At 45.9% G+C, this 17088-nt stretch overlaps 1 protein-coding gene across 1 annotated transcript in view; it reads left to right on the top strand.

The window, feature by feature from the left end:
* Positions 1-431: 431 nt before the first annotated feature.
* ANXA2 (annexin A2) overlaps positions 432-17088 on the top strand; it is a gene marked incomplete at its 5' end in the record, with an annotated part of 35032 nt that continues 18375 nt past the window's right edge. Inside the window, 2 exons of the mRNA XM_080692109.1 lie at positions 432-479; positions 4025-4124. Coding sequence (XP_080548235.1) covers positions 432-479; positions 4025-4124 — 148 coding nt within the window. The remainder of the gene's footprint in view (positions 480-4024; positions 4125-17088) is intronic.

The raw sequence follows: 17088 nt of genomic DNA, 5'->3' as shown, positions 1-17088 counted from the left end.
TTTCCCCAAGCTTTCTCAATATGCAGAGTTACTTGTGATAAATACTGGAGTCATTAAGGATAGCGCTTCTCACTTTCTATGAGCCGTGCAGTCCTCGGCTCTGTCCTCATCAGCCTTGGCCTCAGGAGCGTTTGGGTTTAGCACTCACTGTTCACCCTCCCTGCGTCCTATTTAACCAAAGCAAGAGAAAGACTGGCTAGATTAGTCATCCACCCCAAACGTAGGCAAACCATCTCCAAGCTTTGCTTTTTCCCCTAATTATAAAATGGAAATTGCACCTGTTTGAAAAAATTGCTCTAATATCCTCAGATAAAATGGTCCAAGAAGTTGAAATTAGTATAATGAATTGCTGTTCCTGGGGTGCAAAGGGGAGGGAGAAAAGCCTCTTTGTAAATAATTTTGTATTTTTTCTTTCCCCAGCTTCTTTCAAAATGTCTACTGTTCACGAAATTCTGTGCAAGCTCAGCTTGGAGGGTGATGTAAGTATATAATTTTTCATGTTGTATAATTTTTGTAAATTGGATATCTCTGCATTATGGTGATACTCTTTCTCCTGCATATCTAAAGGAAATGGGGGTAAAACTTAATCATCATTTTATTTCCTCCTCTTCCTCGTCATGTTAGCTCTTTGCAGTAGTTTAAATTAGAAAGAAATGCCATGGCACTAATAACTTTTTGGAGCTAGGTGTGATGGCGCACGCCTATAATCCCTGTACTCAGGAGGCTGAGACAAGAGGATTGCAGGTTTGAGGCTAGTCTCAGAAATTTAGTAAGACCCTATTTCAAAAATAAAAAAAATACAAATGGGCCAAGGGTATAACTTGGAGGTAGAATGCCCTGGGTTCATTCCCTAGTATCACATGAGAGAGAGAGAGAGTGAGAGACAGAAAGAGAGAGAAAGAAAGAGAGAAAGAAAGAAAGAGAAAGAAAGGACGGAAGGGAGAGAGAAAGAAAGAAAGAAAGAAAGAAAGAAAGAGAGAGAGAGAGGGAGGGAGGGAGAGAGAGAGAGAGAGAGAGAGAGAGAGAGAGAGAGAGAGAGAGAGAGAGAGAGAGGAGAGGAAGGTAGGTAGGAAGGAAGGAAGGAAGGATGGATGGATGGATGGATGGATCAGAGAAGCACTTGGAGGGGTGCCAGCAGCTCACTGCATGGTACACAGTCCTCTGTATGGTCTGTGGTGCTTGCTGTCAACACACTCAGATGAACAGGTCGGCACAAGCCCAGGCTGTGTGAGGTTAAAGCCTGTACAAGGGTTTGTTTTGTTTTTTAAATCTCCTTTTCTTGGAACCTGTGCGCGCTATGGTTGGCGGCGATATGAGCTGCATGTTGGCCCAGACAAGTCCAGGTGCCAAATAATTTGTTTCTCTAATGAATTTGCTCATTAGATTTGTTTTTAGTATCAAGTTGCTTGAATGGGCTTTGCATGTAGCTTTTGAAGTCACTCCAGTGCGACACGTTTCTCTGTGTGGAGAAATGGGACTGAAATAAAAAATGTCCTGTATTGCCTAATATTTTAAGGGAGGGAAAGATCACTTTTGCCCAGTAATTTAATTTTCAGACAAGTGGATTTTATAGGCAACAGAGGTTCAATTGTCCATTTAATTTTGTTTCTAGAGATACTATAAAATTACTTAAAACTCTCTCCCACTCACTGTTATTTTAGAATAGAATGGGAGGATGCCTAATACATGGAGCCATGAGTGATATGGCTTAATGGCCAGACTGGCTGTGTCTGTAAACAAATAACTAAGGCACTGTTCGTAAATGGGACTAACATTCTCCTTGGATGCCTGCCCACATTGTATATGCTCCATTTTTATTGAGTTAATCTGAATGAAAGTTTAAGTAGTGAAATTGGGTGAAATAGGTTTCTGTTTTTTTGTTTGTTTGTTTTTTGGGTACTAGGGATTGAACCCAGCGACATTCTACTTCTGAGATATACCCCCAGCCCATTTTATTTGTTCTTTATTTTGAAAGAGTTTTGCTCAGTTTCTGAGACTTGGCCTCAAACCTGTGATCCTCCTGTTTCAGTCTCCAAAGTCCCTACTCCAGGCACATGTATGTCTGTTGGGCTTGTACTGCTTAGCTCTCAATTATTTGAAAAGCAAATATAAAGTGTTTGTCCACCTGTGGCTACCACACCCTAGATGAAACATATTTTAATAATGCATTTGTATTTCAGAGTTAAAAGCATTAACCATATTTACTCTTAGGCCAAGATGTTCCTCTCAAGTACATTTTGAAACATGTGTCTAATCCAGAGCTTAGGTTTCTAACATGCCCTGGCAGACAGGATGGCATCATAGTTGATTGCCTGGGAAACTCACTAATGGAGTCAGATGGTGTGAGTGCAGGGAGGGTTGGTGTGATGGGTAGAGAGGGAGGTGGGGACACCTTTGTCTGTTGACCCTTCACAGAAATGGCACCAAGGCCCAACCATCATAGCACATGGGCATTGCGCACCGGGGTGGGGTGGAGGGAGCCTTGCAGGATAGGGAGCCTTGCCATGGAGGTGGGCATTTGATCGCTGGTTCTGTGGCCATCAGCCAACTAAACTCACAGTGTATGTACTGTGTGCACTTTGCTTGGGGAGAGGAAGGCTGCACAAGTTTTCCAAGGGGGAGGGAACTTGAGTCGTGGGGAGAGGAGGAGGGGGAGGAGCAGGCCTTTGCCCTCCCTCAGTCTGGACTGAGTGGGCAGGGAGAAATTCCCATCCTTCAGCTCAGGAAGGGTTTTAGGCTTTGAAAAGCATCAGAAAAGGAAGAGGGAATAGTTAAAAGGCAACAGAAAAAGATGCTAGGCAGAGAGTTGGCAGAAGAGATAGTGCTGAAGAAGGCAGAGGCAAACACAGAGAAGAGAGGCCAGAGGGGAGCAGGAACTTTACCAACCAAGAGGATGTGGGCCAGGCCACCCTGGTGCCACAGTGGAGGCATGTAGGTGGAGGAAGATACTTCCCTTACTTATCTGATACAAACAAATGAACAAGTGTTTTGCGTTTGCTTTTCAAAGAATCCAGAGCTCAGCAATATAGGCCCAGTAGACATACTTGTGCCTATAGTAAAAACCTGGCTAAACATACTTATCCAGGCATTTCCACATTTCCAACTTATTTTGAATTGTTGCTAGGTCAGTTTAATGGTCTTCAAAGCCTTCCTAAATGTTAGTCTTAGATCCCTTGTGTGGCATTGTCTGCTTTTGAGATTTCACTAATTGTAAGATGAAAGGTAAAAATGTAGATAGCATATTCTAAACTGGCTGAGCCTTTGAAGATTTCTCTTAAGGTGGGCATGGCGGTGCATACCTGTAATCCCGGTAGTTGAGAGGCTGAGACAGGAGGATCATAGGTTAGTGGACAGCCTCAGCAACTTAGTGAGGCCCTCTGCAACTTTGTGAGACTCTGTTTCAAAATTTAGAAAATAGGGTTGTGCTGGGCGTGGTGGTGCATGCTTGTAATCCCCGCGTTTGGGAGGCAGGGACAGGGGGATCACGCAGGTTCGAAGCCAGCCACACGCGCTGGCTTAGGAGACCCTGTTTCCAAATAAAAATGTAAAAATAGGTCTGGGAGTGTAGGCTGGAGGTAGAAGGGCTTACAGGAACCCCAGTACCACCAAAAAAAAAAAAAAATAGGGCTGGGGTATGGCTCAGAGGCAGAACACTCCTGAGTTCAATCCCCAGTACCACACACATAAAACAAACTCTCTGCCAGACATGGTGGTGCATGCCTGTAATCCTAGCTGAGCCAGGAGTATTGCAGGTTTGAGGACAGCCTCAGCAACTTAACAAGACCCTCTTTTCAAATTTTTAAAAAAAGGGAGCTTGGGGTATACCTTGGAGATAGAATACCCCTAGGTTCAATCCCTAGTACCAAAAAAGAAAACTAGAGAAGATGAATTCTTATCCAACCTATGGTAGTATGGTAATACTTACCTAGCTACCAAGTATAAGAATGATTTGAATTGCTAAAAGCACAGTTTTTAGGAATTATTTCAACAGAAGTCACTGAGTGTATTTGTGTTTGAATCTCAGCACTCGACACCCCCAAGTGCCTATGGGTCAGTCAAAGCCTACAACAACTTCGACGCAGAGCGGGACGCTCTGAACATCGAGACGGCCATCAAGACCAAAGGTAGGTGATGGGTTTGTCCTCTTGCAGGTCTTCAGAAGCACACCTCCCTCCTCTGGTCGTTTGAGTCTCTCCATGCTTTAAGGAAGTGGATCCAGACCTAACCCAGCCCCAGCCCCATCCTGCTCCTTCTTTCTTTCCTCCCTTTCCTGCCCTGTCTGCTCTACAACCTGAGGTGATGCTTTAACCAAATTTCATGATAAAAGGGAAGCTGGCTTAGAGCTAGGACTGATCCATAGGCGTGTACTTTGGACTCGGCTTTAATTTAAATTTTTGGGGGACGGGTCCTGGGGATTGAACCCAGGAGCAGTCTACCTCTGAGTTATATCCCCAGCCATTTTTATGTTTTTATTTTGAAAATAGGGTTTCACTAAGTTGTTGAGCCTGGCCTCCAACCTGTGATCCTCCTGTCTCCGCCTCCCAAGGACTGGCATCACAGGCCTGTGCCACGCGCCTGGCTTGGGCTGGGTTCTTCACATTGACACTCAGTTCCTCCTGTAAGGAAGGATGTGGCCATCTATCCCAAAGGCCCTTTTTGCTCTGAATCCCCTTGAATTTCATTTTGTTTGTTGGGATTTTATTGCTTTGCTCTCGGCTTGATGTAATGACTCAGCACCCGAGGCTTCTGTTTGGCCCTGTTAATGGTGCTCCTTTCCAGGCCTAGGAGGCTGGCTGTCCTATGCCTGTGAGTTCAGGGCGGGTGGGAGGGACCAGGACACATAAAAGCCTCTCTTTCTAAGCAAAGCAAATCAAGCACTTAATGGGATGGAGTTGAGCAAGACATGCTGGGGTCATGGTGTTCTCTGGATCTACAAAAGTGGGTGTTCAGACTTTGCGGCTTATGTTAGTGACTCAGCCTCCGGGGTTACCCCATCCCTGGGATGCTCAGAGGCAGTGCGGTCATGATGGAGATTCTTCTGTATCTCCACCTCCGCCTTGGACAAAGCACTTCCTTCCACCAGGAAGCTAGACCATGAGGCTAGACATGGCTGAGACCTAGCAGTTGCAGAGGCTGCCAGTCCACACCCCCAGAGAAGCGCTACACCACTACTGGCGCAATTCACATGCAGTTCACAGGAGGATCAAGACACCAGGGAGGAGGACCTGGCAACCTAGAACGAGGGCCATTTGCCACCCAGTTCAGTCACTGAACTGCCTGGTTCTGGAGGCTGAGTCACACGACCACCATTTCTACAACACAGTGACCATCATATCAGCTGCTTCTGGCAAACCGGACCCCAGGAATCCAAATCTTGGCCCTCAGCCTTAGTTCCCCAGGTATTTCTGATGGGGAACTGCAGGGTTTTTTGAACTCAGAAAGGGCCCAAAGGTATTTTTTTGGTGACTTGTTTCCAGAGTTAAGGGGAGGACCAAGATCCTTTTGTGTGCTGTGGTTGTAACACGATGTCTGATGTTCTGGGGAGACAGGGGGCCACCTGGGAATGACAGGCAGGACAGCACAAGAGAGAGTAGTGGAGGGTCTGTTAGGCTTTTAAAAAGTCTTCTTCTATTAGTGCTTTTAAGTGACCAGTCATGCCCAGAGTCACTAAAGGGAAACTAAAGTCTGCAGGGCGGGCTCACCGAGGCCAGTTCTAGTCAGTGAAGCATAGTTGGTGGGGACATGTGTGAATCCGGCCCAGGTCCTGGCTCTGCCTCTCACCGTCACAGATCTGACTGAGAAAACAGAGGTAAGGACTTTGCTAAGACTCGGTTCCTTACCTCTGGAGAGAATGTTGCTAATGCAAGTTCACACTTGTCATAAACAAGTTCCCACTTGTAAACTATAAGGCACTTACATGGTTCCTGGCATACAGACAGTGGTCAAGATACATACCTTGCAGGGCGTGGTGGCACATGCCTGTAATCCCAGCATTTGGGAGGCTGAGACAGGAGGATCACAGGTTTGAAGCCAGCCTCAGCTACTTAGTGAGGCTCTCAGCAACTTAGTGACACCCTATTTCCAAATAAACAATAAAATAAGGCTGAGGCTCAGAGGTAGAGCACTCTTGGTCAATCCTCAGTACCATGCATACCCACAAAAACATACACGCCTTAAGACAGTACATGTATGTGTAATGTGAAATACACACACACTCACACACACGGCCCACTTTCAACCTCTTTCACTATTGGGTGTGCCTGCATTCTTGTGGTTTCCAAACATGCTGTTGCAGAAACACCCTCAAAGTTGAATGGTTAACTCATTTGACAAAGATGGTGCCTTTTTACAAGCTCAAGACAAAGGGTGCCTTTATCCCTGCATGAGAGAGCTTCTAGCCCACTGGAATGTAAGGACTGTGAAAACGAACTCTGGTCACAGTTGAAACTCTCGTATTAATAAAAATACCTTCAGGCCCCTTCCAAGCTAGAAAAATTCTGTGCTTCCCAGCAGGAGTGTCTGCAGGGCTAAGATTTGGAGCCCTGGGCTCCGGTTAGGACAGAGCAGCTTGAAGTGGTTGTTATGGTGGCAGCTACTTTGGGCAGATGCCTCACCGGCGCTTCAGGACCAGCAGCTTAGGTACACTTCACACTCACCCTGATGGGATGGGCCGTCATTCCCAGGCTATGGATGATGCAGTTCAGGATGACTGTGCTCCACGTTTCTTGGTCTTGGTTCACCTGGGATTTGACTACAGCTCTGCCCAGCCCTGGGCAGTTCTTAGGCACTGTTATGTTTTAGCACCCAGCTGTTAGGATTTGAATGTTTTCTTTGCCTTAAGCTATTTCAGGCATGAGAAACCTTGGCTAACTATGATCATATTGTCACCTGATATGTATCACATTTGTGGTCTAGTTTTAGTTAGGTCACGTCTTCCTCTCCCTCCTCCTCCCCCTCTCCTCCCCTCCACTGCCCTTCTCCCTTTCTTTCTCTCTTTTTTCCCCCAGACATATTTCATGTTCAGTTAGTTTCACTTAGGACCACTTTTATTTTATTCTCTTCTCCTCCTCTTCCTTCTCCATCTTCCCTCTCCCTTCTCTCCTCTCCCCTCTTTTCTTTTCTCTCTCTCCTCTCTTTCTTTTGTGCAGGGGATCGAACCCAGGGACATTCTACCTCCAAGCTACTCCCCCAGCCCTATTTTATTTTTTATTTTGTCTCGCTAAGTTGCTGAGAGTCTTGATAAGTTGCTGAGGCTGGCTTTGAACCCACAGCCCCCCTATCTCAGCCTTCCAGGTTCTGGGATTACAGGAGAATGTAATTCCACCTGGTTTAGGAACACTGTTTATATACTTATTTGTTTTTGGTATCTAGTGATTTTAGAGAGTAACTGTTTTCCTGAGTTAATTCCATTAGTTCTTTAGAATATTTCTGTATTGTCAGTATCTTTTAAAACCTTAAATCTTTCTAGGAAAGTGTTGGGAAGAAAGAATATAGTATCTATAAGAGCTGTGTACTGTTATATGTTAGTATCAATTTTGGCTGTGATAGTGGCAAACCCAGATATGTCTTTTAGTTGAGGAATGATTAAGAAAAACATGGCACTTATGAAGAATGTCTTGTTGACATGAGAAATAAAGGTGATGAAGAGTTTCTGACATCTTAATTGGGATAGAACTCAGATACCTTACTGTTCTCCTCTTGAAAATACACCGTTTGTGCAACTGTTGCCTTGGTCAGTTCTGTACGCTGGTTTGAACATCCACTTACTTTAATTGACCCCATAAGATAGTGTATACTATACTGCATGGTGATAGCCACAACAATTTTTTAATCAAAAAGAAAGAATAAGCCAGGCATGGTGGCTCATGCCTGTAATCCCAGCTACCAGGGAGGCTGAGGCAAGAGGGTCACGAGTACAGGGGTAGCCTGGGTAACTTAGTGATACCCTGTCTCAAAATAAAAACTAAAGAGCTGGGGCCAGGCTTGCTGCTGCAGGCTTGTGATACCAGTGCTTGGGAGTCAAGACAGTAGGATCACAGGTTCAGAGACAGCCTCAGCAAGTGGTGAGACTCTCTAGTGAGACTCTGTTTCAAAAAAAAATCTGGGATGGGGTTGTAGCTTGGAGGTAGAATGCCCCTGGGTTTATTCCCCAGTATGAAAAAAAAAGAGTTAGGGATGTGGCTCAGTGGTAGATTGCTTGCCTGGCGTGTGTAAGACCCTGGGTTCAGGCTCCAGCACTGTAATAATTAACTATTAAGTAAAAGAAAAGTAAAGGCTTTAGTTGCTGAAATGTAGAATTATTGATTCTTTTCCTTTTTTGTGCTTTTGGAATATTCTATATTTAAAATTTTTTTTCTAATGACATGTATTATTTTCACAGTGGAAGGCAGTAAACTTAACCAAAATGAAAAGATAAGTTAGGAAAGGTAACAACCCTCTAACTCCTTTCTCTTCCGTGAATTTTTTTTTGGGGGGGGGTCTGGGGATGGAACCCGAGGGCATTCGACCTCCAAGCTACACCCCCTGCTCTGGTTTTTTTTTTTATTCTTTATTTTGAAACCAGATCTCACTAAGTTGCAGAGGGTCTCACTAAGTAGCTAAGGCTGTCCACAAACCGGGATCCTCCAGGTCTCAGCCTCCCGAATGCTGGAATTAAAAGTGTGCGCCACCACTTCCGGCCCTTCCTTGATTTTTTTTTTTTTTTTTTTTTTGGTGGTACTGGGGTTCCTGGAAACCCTTCTACCTCCGGGCTACACTCCCAGACCTATTTTGTACTTTTTAAAATTTAGAAACAGGGTCTCCTAAGCCAGCACGGCTGGCTTTGAACCTGCATGGTCCTCCTGTCTCCGCCTCCCAAGCATGGGGATTACAAGCGTGCACCACCACACCTGGCTCTTCCTTGATTTTTTTTAAAGATAAATAACATCATGTAGAACATGATCTAACTGATCTTGAGTGTAACTAAGCTCCTGCCAAACCTTGACCCACTTCCATTGCAAACTCTGTATCGGGAGTTGGCATTTCTTTGACATCAAAGGAGACAGAATGTGTCACCCTCACATGCTGATACAAACACAAGCCAGAGGGCTGAAGGATGGCTGGCAGGCACCCCTCTCCCCTAGATAATGGTAGCCATGGGTGCCACCTGGGAAGCAGAGCATGCGGGCACCTTCTGCCCCATCTGATCCTCTGTGAGAGCGGGTCACCTGTGGCAGATCCATTCATCTGTTGCCGTGATGCCCGAGGCCCATGCAGGAGCAGGTGGCTGGCCCACCTCATGCTGCCCAGAGGGTCCCGGGCAGCTCTCACCCTCCTTCCCGCCCGTCAGGTCTCCCCTGTGGGCCCTTAGGACAGCTGCCTTTAATGGAAGTCCCTGCACACACCCATGGTTCTCTTTGTAGCTTCAGCCCAATGATGGAGCCTCTGCCTGGGCTCCTCCAGGAGTGTGTGTCTGCCTCTGTCCCTGTCCAGACTCCCTCACTCACACACTGCTAGCACCTCACCGCACGCTCCTCTCCAGGCGCAGAGTTGGTTTTTCCTCACTCTGTGTTCTCGTTGTACTAACACCCTCGCGCATAGCTCTTGTCACGTTGAGTTGTAATTATTTACCACTGGACTTGTCTCTCTAATGGTAAGGATTTTATAGCATTAAGCTCGTTTAATGCCCAGGCCCGGGGGACCCTGTGTGGGGGTGAAGATTGAAGACGATTGTAGTGAAACGGCACGCAGGCCTCAGCACACACAGGGGGGCTGGGACACCTATGGGAGCAGATTCCAGAAGTGGACAACATCCAGGACAGCAGCCCCCAGGAGCTTCCATCTGTTTTCTTCACTAACTGAACTGAGCTCTCTCCGAAGTAGGCTTTGTTTCTAGTTGGAGGGACCTCAGTATGTCCTGAGGCATCACCTATGCCAAGGCACGCTGCTTTGTGTATGCTCCAGCTTGAGGTAGACTATGCCATTACTTATGTTAATTTCTGTCTAGTTAGAAATGGAGTTAAGCCATGCAAAAGTAGTAATATTGCTTAATTAACAAGAGGTTTCTGAGATTTAATCCATAGGAGCCTCTTGGTCTAGATTGGCCTTGGGTTAAATATATACTGTGGAGTGTACAACACAGCTGTGAGTGGTTTACCATATGGGTCCAAATAACTAGAAAGGAAAGTCAGCTAAATTAGAAAAGGATGAATCTAGACTACATAAAATAGATTGTAATTAGCAGCAGCACAACCCCAGAGTTAGTGTAAGTGCCAATAAACCGGAACAGCTTTGGTCTCTCTCTGCTAGGGGAGGGTGGTGACTTGCTCTATTATTATTGCCACTTTTGAATTTAGCAGTATTTGTGTTCTCCGGAAGGGATGGAAAAGTGGGTGATTTCCACCCCGCCCCCAAAGCACAAGTATAGAAGCAAAACTGCGGCAAGTTTTTGCACTCCTTTCTTTCTTTCTTTCTTTCTTTCTTTCTTTCTTTCTTTCTTTCTTTATTTCTTTTACTTTCTTTCTTTTCTTTCCTTTCTTCCTTTCTTTCTTTCTTTCCTTTTTTTTTGTGGTACTGAGGATTGAACCCAGGGACATTTTACCACTGAACTACACCCCTAGTTCTTTTATTTTTTTATCTTTGAAACAGGGTCTTACTACGTTACCACGTGCCAGCCAAGAACCTGCAGTCCTCTATCCCCTGCGAGTACAGGGATTATAGGCATGTGCCACCATGCCCGACTTGGCTTTTTTCTTCTGCTTTCAAAATAGAACCACTTGAGATTCCAACATGGCCCAAAGAGTAGCATCCCCTGCCACTGGGATGCCAGCAGGACATGTATTCTTGGTGTCACGTGCACACCTGGAGGTGTTCATTCATTCAGTTGAGCACAGCAAGCAGGAGCATGTTCTCTTGAGATACCAGGTGGCAGATTGTCTGGAAACCTGCCTCTCACCTATAGAATAGGGTTGGCGAGGAGCCAGGTCTGGGAAGATCCAGCTGTAGGTGAGAGCGCCAGCCTAGTGAGAAGCCTTGGTGACTTACGCAGCCCGGCGCCCTCTCCCCTCTTGGAAAGGGGCCACCAAGAACTGGCCCTTCTCCTCACCTGTTACTGAGGCCTTGGGCTGTGCTCAGATTGCCTTTCCACCCTGTCCTCATCTCAGCAATGCTGGGACCAGAGGCCAGTGCTGAGTCATGGTCACCCTTAGTCCCTCACTCGGGAGCACAGATCTTTGTAATGGATGTGTCTGTGTAGCCTTGGAGCTGGCAACCCAGGCCAGGTGGCTGTCAGCCAGGAAGGAGTCCCTGGCGCCTTTCTAACTGTTGGCTTCAGCTTTCATCGCTGACCTCTCCCAGCTCTTCTCCTTTGTTATCTCTTTTCCCTGCAGAAAACCAAACACCAGTTTCACCCAGGGACAGCGGAAGTAACCGGATTCTATCTCGTGTCCGCAGTGCCGAGTAGCTGAGATGAGGGTGGACTTGGGCTTCTTCGCATCTCTGGGGTTTTCCTTTTCTGTCTCCCGAGGTGCGCAGTGTCAGGGCATAAAATGGCATGTGTGCTCTATGCATGCTCCTTCATTCACAGTTTGGTTTGATTTGAATCTCCAAGTTGTGTTCTCCTGCTGATTCTGAAGAGTATTTCAGAAACATCCTTAGGCATGGAAAGCAGACGGTGTTCTAGATTATTCCGGTACCCAGTGGGATTCCAAGTAAATGATGCCAATAAATCCTTCCAGAGAAGCTTAGCTGAGGTGAGTTCAGAGCAGAGTGGGAAGAAGGCATTGCATTTCTGGACCCAAACTTCTTGTTGAATTAGGCTTTCAGTGGGTTGGGACCATGTTGCCTGACTGCTAAACTTGGTAGGGCCCAGGGCTCCCTAGCTCTCCTGCCTTGTGTAGGGTTTTTTTTTGGTCCCATCTCTTAGGCAAATTGCCAGTCGGTCCTATAACTACAATCTGATGTGTGCTAATGGCAAAAATGTTTCCCATCTCCTTTGTATTCTGTATATTCATAGACTAAAAATTGAATGCAACCGGGCCCTGTGGCATATACAGACAGTCCCACTTGGGAGGCTCAGACAGGAGGATTGCAGGTTTAAAGCCAGTGTGTGGTAATACAGAGAGACTCTGTTTCAAAAATAATAAATAAATAAATAAATAAATAAATACATGGGTCTGGGGGCTGTAGCTTAGAGATAAAATGCCTCTGGGTTCAATCTCCAATGCCACACTAAATAAATAAATAAATAGGTCTGGGACAGAAGCTAAGAGAAGCCAGTAGACATGGTAACAGTTGTTCACTCAGCTGGGCGTCCGTGTCTGTCACCCACCTGGGTGAGAGACCCTCTGGAGACAGGGTTTGCTTCTGCGAAGGACCCAGAGGAGTGATGGGAGAGCAGGAATAGAGGCAGCACTGTGGCCATGGGGAGGGTTCTCTTGGGCAATGATGTGTCTGTGTTTGGGGAGGGTGTCTTCATCCTAAAATCACTCTCAATAGATAGATAACTAGTTGGCATAACAGGCTTACTGGGGAAGATTGCCTCCCTCCACTGGGTGATTAACAGCTATATCCAGAAGAGAGCTGTCCAGCTCTTTTGTAAACCTCAGTGAGTTATCTCTTCAGGAGCTATGAATTGTTCTGGGGTGGCAAATCATGACTTAGAGGTTGCTAAGTGTGAGTGCATTTATATGCACTAAATAGTCAGCCTTGCTCTATAAACATGTGGCCACATTGCCACTCTGAACCCCCTTTGGGAGCCAGATGGAGGAATGTGATGAACAGCATCAAAGTATAACCGCAGAAAGGTGCCAACAGCGAGATGTGGTGGTGCACACCTGTAATCCCAGCACTGGGAGGCTGAGACAGGAGGATCTCAGATTTGAAGTCAGCCTCAGCAACTTAGCAAAACCCTGTTTCAAAATTAAAAAAAAAAATTAAAAAAGGGCTGGGAGCCAGGCATGGTGGCACATGCTTGTAATCCCTGTGCTTTGGAGGCGGAGACAGGAAGATTGCACAGGTTCACCTCACTGGCTGAAGAGACCCTGTTTCCAAATAAAATATAAAAAAATAGGTCTGGGAGTGTAGCCTGGAGGTAGAAGGGCTTCCAGGCACCCAGTACCACCGAAAAAAAGGGGGGGGGCTGGGGTGTAGGTAAGAGGTACACTCTCAGCTACACTCTCTAGGTCCAGTCCTCAGTGTCTCTCACACACACACACACACACACACACACACACACACACACACACAAGTACAAACATGGCTCATAAATGTAGGATGAACTTGTGTCAGACATTAACTTGCTGAGGTTAAGCAAATTCAAAGGGAAATTTGAGAGGTTGTTTATAGGCACTGAGAAAAGAATGTTGAAATAAGATTATTGGGTTTGATACAAGACTATTACTGTCCCACCGAGCAGTGTAGCCATAATCTTTAGGGTTAGATTTTCTACTGGACCAAAACCTACAAGGTAGTTCAGTGTGGTGGTGCATGCTTGTAATCCTGGTACTTGGGAGGCTGAGACAGGAGGATCGCAGGTTCACAGTCAGCCTCAGCTACATAGTGAGGTCCTCTGCAACTTAGTGAGACTGTTTCAAAGTAAAGAATAAAAAATAGGGCTGAGGGTGTAGCTCAGAAACAGAGCACCCCTGGATTCAAACCCCAGTACTGCAAAAACAAATAAACTACAAGGTAACAGGTAACCCTTCAGAGGCTATTTCCCAGTCCTCAGGAAGTAGCAAATCAAGGAAGAACGTGGCCCTGGAGAGTGAGTTCTGGGTCGTCATGTTAAACGGATCCAGAACAAAAATCTCCATGACAGGAGGAAGGGTTGCCTGGTACTGTGAGCCAAGGTCTTTAACCCTGGCCTGAACCTCAGTCCTACCGCTGACCTACCTTAAATGAGCCTCCTTTTACTCCATAATACTACAGGGAAGAGAGTCACACCCACCTCATTTAAATGTGGTAAAGATAACACACAGGATGTGTGCTAAGGACCTGAGAAGATACGTGGCATATAGTAGACGCTCAGTAAAATGTTGCTGTTAATATACTAAGTAAAATATGTCCACATGAACACATCCATGGGTCTTTACACTAAGATGGCATGCCTCTGACCTTATGGTAAAAATGATTTCTTCCAAGTTTCGACACCAGTGCACCCAGAAATCTGAGTCATGGCTTTCCCATGATCTAGATAAGAAGAGATCTGGACAACTGCGCTTTCCTTTCCAACTGGTCAACCCCTGCCCTGGGGCCTCCTGAGCCCTTCATCAAACACAAAGGAAATCCATTTTCTTTGTGCAGTCAGTGTGTCTCGGCAGCTGTGAGTCAGCATCCTCTTCCAAATGGTCGTTGGTTCTGTGCCATGGACAATAAAGACACACATTTTCCATGGAATGCCAGGCCCTGGAGCTAACTTGGGTTTCTATCCACAAAGAGGAGGAGGGAGCTCGAGGAGGCAGTTTGTGATTTGGGATTCAGCCATTATTTTGGATGGCCTCCTCTTCCTCCCCCCCCACCCCTTTTTTTTTTTGTGGTACTGGTGATTGAACCCAGAGACATTCTACTTCTGAGTTATACCTTGTTTTTATTTTGAAACAGAGTCTCACTAGGTTGCAGAGAGTCCTCCTAAGTTGCTGAGGCTGGCCTGGAACCTGCAATCCTCCTGTCTCAGCCTCCCAAGGACTGGGATTATAGGAATGCACCAGCAGGCCCCACTTGAGGGGCATGTAGAAAGGTGAATAACCTTTCAGATTCCCACTGTCAGAGCACTGCTTTAGTTAGCCGATTAGATTAGCTGGCTATTTCCATTCAAAGAGTAGATGGTTGCTGGATGAGGTGGTGCTTGCCTGTGCTCCCAGATACTCTGAGGTGAGGCTGGAGGCTCTCAGGTTAGAGACCAGGGCCTTGAGTGCCTTGGCAATTCAGCAGGACCCTGCCTCAAAATGAAAATGAAGGGCTAGGGATGTAGCGCATGTGTAGAGTAACCTGGGTTCAGTACCCAGTATCGGGGCAAAAAATAAATAAATGCTTAAAAGCCTCCTGTGCTAGTTTCCATCAAGAGTCAAATACATACATTTTCGTCATGGCTCCTTGCCAATCTTAGAAAACTATAACTTCTACCAGTCCTGAAAATAAAATTTAAAGCTGGGTGTGGTGGTGCATGCTTGTAATCCTCGTGCTTGGGCTGTGAAGCCAGGAGTATTGCAGGTTTAAGGACAGCCTCAGCAACTTAGTGAGGCTCTCAGCAATAGAGTGAGACTCCATTTCATAAAAAAAAAAAAATGAAAAGGGCTAGGGGTGTAGCTCAGAGGTATAACGCCTTGGGTTCAATCCCCTAGACGAAAATAAATAAATAATACATATAAGTTTACGAAGTCTGCCTAGTTCACAGGAGTTAGCACCTCTCACCCATCTTCTGCAGGATCCCTGCCCACATAGCAGTTCCCCTGTGAGCCTTTGCTTAGAGCACTTTGTAAACACCCCTAGCGCAAGAGGGATAGGAGATCTTTATGTGGTGGTGCGTGCATGTAATCAGAGTACTTGAGAGGGAGGGACAAGAGAATTTCAAGTTTGAGGCCAACCTCATCAACCTAGTGAGATTCTGTTTAAAAAAAAAAAAAAAAAGCCAGGCATGGTGGCGCACGCTTGTAATCCCTGCATTTGGGAGGCTGAGACAGGAGGATCGCACAGGTTCAAAGCCAGCCTCAGCTACTTCGTGAGGCTCTCAGCAACTTAGTGAGACCTTGTTTCCAAATAAAATATAAACTAGGTCTGGGAGTATAGCCCGGAGGTAGAAAGCCTCTGGGTTCCACCCCTAGTACCACCAAAAAATAAAAAAATAAAAATAAAAGGGGCTAAAGTGCAGGTCAGAGGTAGAACGCCTCTGAGTTCAATCCCCGTCATTGAGAGAGAGAGAGAGAGAGAGAGAGAGAGAGAGAGAGAGAGAGAGAGAGAGAGAAAAGGCAGCATTGTTCAAGTTTGTTTCTTCACTAAGCTTCTGCCACCCACATAGTTCCCTGTAGATCCTAGATCATTCTGTCTGGATCTCTTTCCTCAACCCTGGAAAATGAGGGGTCAGAAAGTACAAGTCCAGGAAGGCCATAGGTGTCTCATGGGTGTCTGGAGCCAGGCGTGTAAGGCTTTTCTAATGACTGTCTCTGGCTGTGTGTTGTTGGTGACAGTGGTCTCACACAGCTGCATCCGGGCAGCAGTGGACAGTAAACCTTTGACCCCCGCAGCTTCAGCCTTTACTGAACGGTTTCCACAGGAATATACTGCCTTGCCCACTGCAGTGTCTTGCAGATACTATGGCTCAGGTCCAATGGCAGGCCTGTGTATTCTTGGTTTTAACATAGGACATCCCTTAAGTGGCCTCAGGTAGGCATTTGTCCCAGGCTCGCTGATTAGTTTCTCTTTCCAGCTCAATTTGGAACATGCATGTTTGGGAGTAGCCAATGTGGGTGAGGTTTTTGGGGGGCAGTTTCTCAGTAGTTCCTGGCATGAGCATGTGTGTAATGCATCCAACGTTACATGTGTAGAGTCCCAGCATATTGAATACTGCAGCTCAGTGGCTGTTTGCTTGATAAATAATTTAAGTAAAACACATGTAGATTCCTTCAGACTATATATAGTGGGTGCTGTCTCCTAGGGGAGGTTTAGGTTACTTCTTGATTCTAGATCAATGACTGCACGCCATTCACTGTGTATTTAAAAAATCATTTTTATGGTTACTATGGTGAACTTTTAGAATACAAATAATCATCTCGCTCCTCAAGTTCAAATTTGGATATAAGCTGGGTGTGGTGGCGCATGCCTATAATCCCTGTACTTGGAAGATCACAGGTTGACAGCCAGCCTCAGCAGCAACTTAGTGAGGCCCTCTGCAACTTTGTGAGACCCTCCTTGTTTCAAAAGTAAAAAATAAAATAGGGCTGGGGGTGTATCTCAGAGGTAGAATATTTCTGGGTTCAATCCCCAGTACCACCAAAAAGATTTTTTTTTTGTATAATGGCTTCCACGTATTTTCTTGTACATGCGTATGAATTTTATAAAATTAAGGTTGTCCTAAGCACACTGTTTTACAACCTGATTTTTTTGCCTACTTAATAG

This window comes from Muscardinus avellanarius, assembly GCF_963383645.1.
Source record: "Muscardinus avellanarius genome assembly, chromosome: 3".
NCBI lineage: Eukaryota > Metazoa > Chordata > Mammalia > Rodentia > Gliridae > Muscardinus > Muscardinus avellanarius.
The sequence above is the reverse complement of the archived record's forward strand: the minus strand, read 5'-3'. Positions and strand labels throughout refer to the sequence as shown.